Below are 10,282 nucleotides of genomic sequence, written 5' to 3' on the forward strand. Positions count from 1 at the left end.
CCGAACAAAAATTATATTTTAAAAAGAAAAAAACACACATTTTGTTGACAGAAATAGCGGCAGTGTATATTGCATATATTTAGGCTTTCTCTCTCTAACATCGGTTTGGATTAAGTCTTTCACATTTGGAGAGAGATCTGACTACTTTGAAGTTTGGATTTTGGAGGTCTTCTCTGTGAAAACGGTTTTTCTTCTCTCTGTCGCTTTCGTTAGGGTTATTTAGCAAATATTTTTGGTGCTTAAGCTTATATCTCACTCCATCACCACACTGGTATGTTTCATCGTTGTAGCTCCCTTTTATTATTACTCGTCTCAAATTTTCATTTTCTGAAGCTGTTGTGTCCAAAGATTGTGCCTTTTCTGGGGCGTATCAGGTGTGGTGGTGTGATCATTCATGGTACACTGATCATGCGCTTTTGTTTTTGTGTTTTTTATTCTAGTAATTTTCTCGTTTATCTTTGGGTTGCATTTTTGCATGCTTGGTTTTGTTCATAGAACGAGGTCTTATCTTTGCTTAAACATTTAAAATTGAACATTTTCTCTTGGTTAATTATTTTGCATGTTTGAGATTGTGATGATTCTATGTTGATTCCTTTGTTTATTTTGACATGCACCGTTGAAATTTAATTGCTGCTGATCAAGTTGATAGAACTGTTGTGTTTTTCCACTGAATGAGGTGTTCATCGTTCATTTAAGGCTTGCCCTGCTTTTTTTTTTAATTTTCCCCTAAAAAAAGAATAATTTGTAGTTATGATCAAGAATTGTAAAATTCTTCGTTTTGGTTGATGGGTTTTGCGTATCTGCTCATTAGGCCTGTGGATCAAACAGTTGAATACTTGGATTATTCATGATTTTCAATATGAATAATGCTATACACCCAGTCTTTTTGTTAACCAAGTCTTTTTGTTAATTAAGTCCAACCAAGTTGGTTTAACATAACAATTAGTTGACTAGCATTATTCCAAGTCTTATTGTTTAACTTGGTTAGACTTAGTTCATAAAAAGACTTGGATGTGTAACATTATCCTTTGAATATTCCGTATATTCATCAGTTTTTTTTTTTAATTTATTTTATTTATTCTTTATCGAATCAGGTTCTTTGTGTTTTGTGAGGCTATCCTGTAGTTGACATGGTAGTTGAGGTCACGGGATTTGAGGTGGTTCAAGGGCAAGTGGCAAACGGCGCAGCCGAACAAGACAAATCTGTGTCGGGTGACAAGGAACATGGGAAATTGGTTCAAAATTCAGTAGTTGCTGACCCCGTAAAATTAGGGTCCAATGGAGATGAATATGCTAAAGTTCGGGGGAATGGTGCTTTAGATTCCAGTGTCCCAGAAGGCGCAGTTGAAGATTGGCCTGCGCCTAAGATGATACACTCTTTTTATTTTGCAAGGTGTCGGCCTTACGATGATCCCAACATTAAATCCAAAGTTGATAAGCTTGACAAGGAGATAAACCAGAAAAATCAACAACGGATTAAGCTGACCGATACTCTAAGGGTGAAGCGGGTGAGTCAAGAATGCTTTCGTCATGGTTGCGTGATAAGATTTGTGTCGGGCTCTTTTGTCCTTTTTATTTTAATTTGTTTACTCGTGTCTCTCGGTTGTCCGATTATGATTAAAGCTTTTATGATGTTGAATCTACATTTATGTCATTCTATCGAATGATGACTTGTAGTATCGGGATTTTTAAAGACCACAGCATGAGTAACTATTCACCACATCACTGTTGACCGAATTAATTTGAATCCAGGATCACTACAGGGAAAAAATGGATACGATTTTGTAATTTGACGACTGAAAAACAAACTACTTTGGGAAAAAAGGACTAACCTAAAATATACAAGTTTTGATTTGAAACTTAATTAGCACTTTATGGGCGGTTTCTCTGGTACATTTGTTATCTAACCTAATTAGTGCATGATATTTATTTATCCCTACCTGACTTGTATATTCAACTGAGTTGAATACTTGAATTGTTAGAATATAGTACCCTCATAAAAACAAAGGCTATTGGTGGAATCTCCTTTACTATATGGTAGCGGTACTGATTCACAGACGTTTATAGTAAAAATGATATTCCAAGCTATTGATTCTATCAATTTCCGTTGATAAAAAGATTTCATTGTTTACTCTAAATACTTGCTAGGTTTATCAACAGGAGTTAATGAGTGTGAAAGCTGCATTTGTTAAAATAAGTTCTTGTTTGGAAGTTTATCTGACATAAGTGAAAATTCATGGTGATTTCGTACCACATCAATGGGCTGTTCATTCATGAATGTTTTATGTTTTTGTTGATAAGGCATTGTAGGTCTGTCACGATTTACATCTAAATATAATTGTATATTTGGTATTTGTGCAGTCCGAACGGGCAGAGTTGATTACTCAGGTTAAGTCCCTACGGGATGAAAACAAGCAATTTCAGAGTATTGTGGATGAAAAAATAAAAGAGATTGAACCTCTGCAGCAGGCGCTTGGCAAGCTGCGTACTGCTAACAATGGAGGTCGAGGTGGAGGATTATGCTCATCTGAGGAGGAACTGAATGATATTGTTTGTTACAAGTCCATGTTCTTTTCAATGCATATTGGATCAGTTCTTTCTATTGTAATTAATCCTAGTATAATGCTGTATATGTTTTGATGATGCAGATATATAGCTTGAAATACCGCATGCAACACGAAAGCATTCCGTTAACCGAGGAGAAACAAATCCTTAGAGAAATCAAACAGCTTGAGGGGACAAGGGAGAAAGTTATTGCCAATGCTGCCATGAGGGCCAAAGTACAAGATTCTCTTGGGCAGAAAGAAGTCATACAGGATCAGGTTAAGGTGAGAGAGTTTTGTTTTCATTTCTCTATAGAACATCTTGTTTTGTAGATTGTTATAAATTTGTAATTGTCTTATTGGAACAGTTCTTTAGCTATTAGTTTCAATTGCAGCTTATAGGTGGGGACTTAGATGGTGCCAAGAAAGAGAGACAAGCAATTCGGTCCAAAATCAAGCAACTTGATGATTCAGTGAAAGCCATAGACAAGGATATCCAATCTTTGCAGGAAGAACTAGCAGATGTTACTCAGAAGAGGGAGAAGGCTTATGAGAGTATTCAGCAACTAAGAAAACAGCGGGATGAAGGGGTATGTTATCCCTTTGTGTGATTCTTCTTGTGGTATTAATATGTATCCTTATCTTGACTCGTAAAATAATTGCCATCCTCTTTGCTGTTCCTTCATTAGGGTGTCTGGGCATGCTATTAGACAGTTTTTTATTCATTTTCTGTTCCCAAACTTTGTTATCTTTTACAATTTCTTTGATGTTGAACTGCTGGATACTTTCTGCGTTTTAACTTACTAATATTTATTTATTTATTTTACAGAACTCTTATTTCTTCAAAAGTCGTGCAATTCTGAACAAAGCACGGGAGCTTGCTGCAAAGAAAGATCTCAGTGCTATTGAGGAACTTGCACAAACAGAGGTTTGTCTGCAAAGTATTAATTCTTCGGAGCACCATCTGATATTAATAATGGGATTGCACTTTAACTTTCTGATAATTTTTTTTCCTTCTTTGATGACTTTGATGATTGACGGTTGTGATGTCATTTTTTCCCCTGGTTACTAGATCGAGAAATTTATGTCGCTTTGGAGCAGTGACAAAGCTTTTAGGGATGACTATGAGAAACGACTTCTGCCATCGTTGGATATGCGGCAATTGAGTAGGGATGGACGGATGAGGAACCCAGATGAAAACCCACTGCTGGAGGAACCTAAAGCTGCTGATACTGATGCAAAAATGAGCTTAAAGCAGCCAAAAGAGGAGCCGAAGGCTTCTCCACATGAAACACTGCCCACACAGAAGGTTCAGAAAGAAACCAAGAACAAAGCTAGAGATTTGAAATCTAATCCGGACGGTAAGGGTTTAGATTATGCTGATGAATATGAATTTGAAATACCACAAAAGGAGAACAAAGAGCCTGCAATTGATCCCGCAAAGTTGAAAGAAATTAAAAGGGAAGAGGAAATTGCAAAAGCAAAGCAGGCCTTGGAAAGGAAGAGGAAGTTAGCAGAGAAAGCTGCAGCCAAAGCAGCAGCCAGAGCACAAAAGGAAGCTGAAAAGAAGCTTAAGGTGATGATTGATCTAATTCCTTTGTTTTTTCTAATATAAATGCTTGATAACTAGTTTTAATGCTACTTTGCAAAACCGAGTTAATCAGAAATAAACTCTTTATTAAACATTTCTCAGTCAAATGAAACTTTAACAAAGGACTCCTTTGGATGAGTTTCTCAAAAAGATCTTTTTCAACGAGATATTTTCGTATAAGATCTTTTGATGAAGTAAAGATTTTTTTTTTTTTTACTTTTATTTTCTTTTATAAGATTCTTTTCCTAGTACGTATTTGGTTTTTGTTTCATTTTCTATTTTCTATTTTTAGTGTTTCCTGTTTCCTATATTTTGTAAAGAAAAAAGTGAAAACAGAATTAGATATTTTATCAAGAGTTTATTTAAATTCAAGTAGTCAGATGTTACAATCTTGCTTATGAATAAGATTCTTATGATTCATGAATATACAATTTTGTATTAAAATATGAAAATCGCACTTGATTTACTGTAGGATCGTGAGAAGAAAGCAAAGAAGGGAGCTGGGGGCTCATCAACTCTTCCCAATCTTGAGGGACCTGCAGATGAAGTGGCTGAGGCTACAGTGCAGGAGAAGGTTAATGACAGCGATGAAGGTCTTGTGCCAGTGAAGGAAAAGGTGGCAAAGGAGAGTAGTGCTAGATACAGGAGTAAAACAAAGGTTCCTGAAGCAATTCCAAAAGCGATACTTAAGAGGAAAAGGTCAAATAATTACTGGGCATGGGTTGCAGTTTCTGCTTTGCTAGTTCTGCTCTTCTTGGTGCTTACATACAACCAGCTACCCTGAGAAGCTTAGGCCTAGAAGGAGCCTGTGATCTGGCTTTCTATGTTGGATCAAACTCAACTTGTTTTGCCTTGTTTTCTTTTGATGAGAAGTGGTAAATCACCGTTTCTGACCATAAAATGTTTAGATGTTAACAAAACTAACCATAATATTAATTTAATACTTATGAAAGATAAAATTCGTTTGACAAAATTAACAAATTGTTAACTACGTATTAACTTTGTTAAAAAAGTACCATTGTCTTCCTCCGCATTCTTAAACCTCACCTCCCTCCCTTCCTCCTTGTGAGCTGGGACTTACAAAGCCAATATCCAATAATAGTCTTCACTATCCAGATCCGGGATGCTGTATTCCAATTCATTAAAAAAATGTTTGCATGCCGTTCAGATGTTCTTTTGTTAGGGTTTTGCATATTTTGCTTGATTTTTCAGATATTTCTTTTATGAGAATGTACATAAGAAAGTAAAAAGAAGAAAAAGCATGCCTTAGAGCATTTTTAATATAATGTATTAATGTTAGTTCTAATTTTAATTTTATTTTGAGTTTTATAACTTAAAGGTAAATTCTATCGCACCGCTATAAGACCGGCTATGCTGTATGGTACGGAGTGTTGGGCGGCTAAAGGGGAGCACGAACATAAGTTGAGTGTGGCTGAGATGATTTTTATTAAAATAATACTATTTTTAAAATGATATTAATTTTAATATAAATTTTAATTTTAAATTAATTCACTTTTTAAAAATATTAAAAGTGATATTCTAAAAATATCACTTAAGCGGCATTATTGCAATTAAGGGAAATGAATGAATGATATATTAGAAGTTTGAGAGAGATGAATGAAAAGGAGTGAGGATGCGGAAATCGTGTATGTTATGCCAAAGAGAGTGAAAGCAATGCGTATGAGTCGGCACGAAAATCTGAATAAAATGGGCAATGCTATTGCTAGGAGACAATGACTTAAGGTATTTTTGTGTTAGTTTTGGATTGAATTTTTATTATTTTTAAAATATTTTTGAAATAAAATATTGATTAATGTTGGGACTCATCTTTTTCGTTATGGAAAATACATTGGTGAAGTGGATTAAAATGAATGTATGGACAAAATTTTCACTGTTATAGTGTCACTCCAAAACATAGCCCGTGTTTTACTTTTTATTTTTTTATTTTTTTTGTTCAACATATAAAACAAACTCAGGGTGCGTTTTGTTTGTTGGAAGCTTTTTAAATTTTCTTTTTATTCATTGAAGTCCAAACACAGCCTATATTTAGTGATTAGCATTTTTTTTATTTTTTTTGGACATAACAAAACGCAGGATGCATTTTCTTTTTTGCACCAGCTTTATTTTTGGAAGACTGAAAATGCGGATTGCGTTTTGAAGATGTCAGGTTTATTTTTGGAAAACATAAAAAATAGGTTGCGTTTTGTACAAAAAAATATTTTATTCGAGAATCCTCCCTATAAATACGAAGTAATACTCGTTCAAAATGTCTCACTCCATTTCTACTCCTATTCTTCTTATTTGCACATTTGTGATAGTTTAAAATTTTTTTGGCAGTAGGTTGTGTTAAAAAATCGGATTAGGTGAGGTTGAAATTATGGAAAGTTGTAAATTTGCGAATGTATTATAACGGTTCGATTATACCAAACACACATGGAGTGACTTTTGTTTGTGAATGTCCGTATCATTCGCTATTCCATGTATCATGAGTTTTGTAGAGTTGCAAAATGGGTTTTGTAATAACATTCAAAGCCACATTTCGAAAAGGGTGAGCAACATTTTATATAGGAATCATGTACAAGTATTTGGTAGGTTGATACAATTTCAAATGATGCCCTTCACTAATGATGGCAATATGCAGCAGATATTATGTATTTATCAACAAACCCGATTTCACGTGCCGATGATAGAGCTGTACGTTGAGTTCGAATAGCAGTCGGGGTTGGGCGCGGTTGGGGAGGAGGTCAATGTTGATGAGCTCGGGAATATAGATTGGGAAGAAGATAATAATGACAGTGAAGAGGAGTTCGAAGCCAACTATAAAATCGATGATGAAAACGATAACGGAGACTTGATAGACAATTTGGCGGTACAAAATGAAGCGGATGCAATTGTAAGTCAGCACCCGTTTGGCGAGAAGATAGTGAGTTTAGTGTCGGTTAATAGTTTAAACGTGTTGAAACCCAGCAAACATATTTAAATCAATTTGTCTGATCCAATTTTGACAAAAATAATACCATTTAATTAATTATATATATTAAATTTTAATTAATAAAAAACATTTAAAAAAAAATTTTAAACATCTGTATGCGAATGGCGCTTTTTTTTTTAAGTTAGTTGCTTGGTGCATATAGAATTTCCTAAATTTTTTCCTGTACATATTGTTACTACGTGTAATTCCATGAACTACAAAATCAAACCACTTTACGTACGAAGTGACAACATACAGAAACAAGAATCCGACCACCCCGTGACCTTAAGGTCCCGCCAAACCATTTATTCACGGGTCCATAAATGTGAGGCTACGAAGTTCCGATCCTCTCCTCTTTAAATAACAATACCCACAGTTTTCACTTTCACGCTTGTTCATCAATAGTTACTGGCCATCACCATCGGCATTTCATTTCATTGAGCAAAAATGGATGGCAGTTGGGTCGCACTGCGATTAATGGTGGTGGCGGCAGTACTGATGACCGCAAATATTACGAAAGGTTCAAGTGGTATTAATGTATGTAATATGAGTGAGGATGGGTTGATGGCTTGCAAGCCATCGGTGACTCAGCCAAACCCAACTGATCCAACAACAGAATGCTGCAACGCTGTTAGTAATGCAGATTTGCAATGCCTTTGCTCTTACAAGAACTCAGTAGAGCTGCCCTTTCTTGGGATTGATCCAGATCTTGCTATTTCACTTCCCGCCAAGTGCAATCTCCAAACTCCTGTTGGTTGCTAAGCTTCTATGATATAATGTGTGTACTTTTTTTCCCCTGCTGCCTATATATGTCATTATGTCCTTATGTAGACGCAATTAAGGCATCAATTGTACTGCATCTACTATCTACTTTTTATCTATGCCATAATGTACTTGAATGCTCAAGAACTGAATTTGTTTGTATGATTGATGAGTTAGGAATTGAAGTTCATAAAGGCCACCCTTCCATTGAAGATAATTTTATTTCATGAGACTTGACTTTTATTTCCTTCATTTTTTTTTGTATATTATATATGTTTTCCAATAACACAATTAATGACGTGTTATATATTCAATCGAGTTGTTTAGTATATCTAAGAAGAGGAGTGTTAGGACCAGTAAGTTTTGTGATTTGTAGTCATCATTGATATTTTTAATAGCGTAAGATTTCATCCAATGGTGTGAGATTACTCTTCTTTTGCTGGTTAAGTGCTGGCCAGATTTTAATAAAAATGCTGACCCCCTAGACTTTCTGTAACACCATAATTACCCTAAACCTTACCTCGTGCCATAAAGCAAAGGTTAATCAGAGGTCACGACAATCCTTATACATAAATATATATATAGAAGGAATAATAATTTTAGAAGCCTGATGAAGAAATAATAAGTTCGAAAACAGAATTTCAAAAGCGCGAAACGTTCACACGAAGCTACAAACTTAAGGCACAAAATATATATACAAGATAATCAAAATGTATATAGATATATAAGTAGAATAGTCATAAGGTACTAGCTCCAGCCGCGGAGTTTAGGCCGACTAGTGTTATACAGACATACAGAATTTTAAAAGTAAAATAGCTTATACAAAATTTCTCTCAAATTAAGCCTCTAGGGCAAATATAAATACAAAAGTGAGAGAAACTAATCCAAAATAACCAAAAGATTCCAAAACATGAAAAAGGTCCTCCGCTTTGTCACCATCAAGCAACTCACCAAGGTGTATTGCGACTTGCATCTGAAAAACAACAACAAAGTATAAAATGAGAATCGAAGGTTCTCAGTATGGTAACAGTATCCAATAATATAAGATATAAGACCCCGAGACGCCAAAGACAATCCTAGAGCTTCATGTCAATCATAAGATTCAACTTAAAGCATAACTAAAATTAAAACCATAACTTTAAATCCTTTATGAAAACGGGGTAACTATCTTAAGGAATTTCTAACTATCAGTTCACCGCTGTCCCACAACCTTCACCAGCCTAACCGCCATGCGATTCCATCGCCACTGCCTTCCGAACCTCCTCAATCCTAATAGAAAACTCAAGTAATAACAATGCAAGTAAAGTACAAGTATAGCATGTATATCAAGAATTTCAAGAAGCAAATAATCATATTATACAATTAGGCAAGCAATTCAAGTCGGCAAAGCAAGCAAACAGATAGAAAATGCACATGATGAATGCCTGTCCTATTTGGTTGTGATATCACATCGTCGGTTCAACTGCCAACCCGACACATTCCCATGGGAACGTCACCTTTCGGTCTCAGAATGAGAACCCCCGAGATATTGTGCCCGGAACACAGTCCAGGATATAGTGCCTGTACACTCTAGTAATTCCGAAAGGATGCGAGTATGATACTCTTGCCACAGACCTCACATCTCACCGTAAGCGGAATAAACCAACCGTTCTTACGCCGCCACCGCGACCTCGACAAGCGGGATTAACCAACCGTCCTTGCCAGGCGCATAGCGTCTCAACAATCTCAATATGAAATAATATAGCAATAGTTTTTATAAATCATTTTTCAGTACATCAGTAATCCATTATTCCACTCTGAGTCCTTGACTCATCTCAAAAATCATCAATTCATAACTTCCATAACTCATTACCTCAATCCTCATTACAGTACTCCGCCATCTCACTCAACAAATCTTTCCTCAATACTCCAGAAACCTAAGCCTCCGTCTTCTAAATTCATGTAAAATTTACCTATTTAAGTCACTAATTCTCCTCTATTAGTTATTAGGCCTAACTACAAGATATTACTCTTAAACTGCAATTTAAGGAAGTTTGTAAAGTTGGAGAACCTTTGAAACTAGAAAAAATCATGTTTCAACAAAACAGGGGTCTCACGTACGCAAGCTTCTGCCTCGCATACGCATGCTGTTGAAAAAGGTGGTTGCGTACGCAACCCCCTGCTCGCGTATGCCAGATACCCAACCCGAATGGGTTGCTCGCGTCACGTACATTATGTCGCGTACGCGAGATGTCCAACTCGAAGGGTTTGGTCGTGTCGCGTGCACTAGGTCGCGTACGCGACCCTCACCAGACTCAAAAAGATTTCAAAGTTGCAGAATTTACTTTTTGACACCAAACTTTAAACAGTCATAACTCCCTCTACAAAAACCCATTTTCATCAAATTTTATATCAATTTAAATATCTCAAAACAAC

General features: G+C 35.8%; 1 protein-coding gene across 4 annotated transcripts; it reads left to right on the top strand.

The window, feature by feature from the left end:
* Positions 74 to 5,093, top strand: LOC107630232 (proton pump-interactor 1). Of its 4 annotated transcripts, none has more exons than XM_016333320.2 (8): positions 74 to 184; positions 1,095 to 1,508; positions 2,362 to 2,550; positions 2,649 to 2,828; positions 2,939 to 3,133; positions 3,373 to 3,471; positions 3,616 to 4,119; positions 4,607 to 5,093. In XM_016333320.2, the coding sequence occupies exons 2-8, from the start codon at positions 1,131 to 1,133 to the stop codon at positions 4,916 to 4,918; spliced, it is 1,857 nt and encodes a 618-aa protein (XP_016188806.1). In that variant the 5' UTR covers positions 74 to 184; positions 1,095 to 1,130; the 3' UTR covers positions 4,919 to 5,093. The 4 variants fall into 4 exon arrangements, with proteins under 4 accessions (XP_016188806.1, XP_016188805.1, XP_020974302.1 ...); XM_016333319.2 differs by having other exon boundaries at positions 131 to 271; XM_021118643.1 differs by lacking the exon at positions 74 to 184 and adding an exon at positions 353 to 374.

Source organism: Arachis ipaensis, chromosome B03 (assembly GCF_000816755.2).
Source record: "Arachis ipaensis cultivar K30076 chromosome B03, Araip1.1, whole genome shotgun sequence".
NCBI classification, from domain to species: domain Eukaryota; kingdom Viridiplantae; phylum Streptophyta; class Magnoliopsida; order Fabales; family Fabaceae; genus Arachis; species Arachis ipaensis.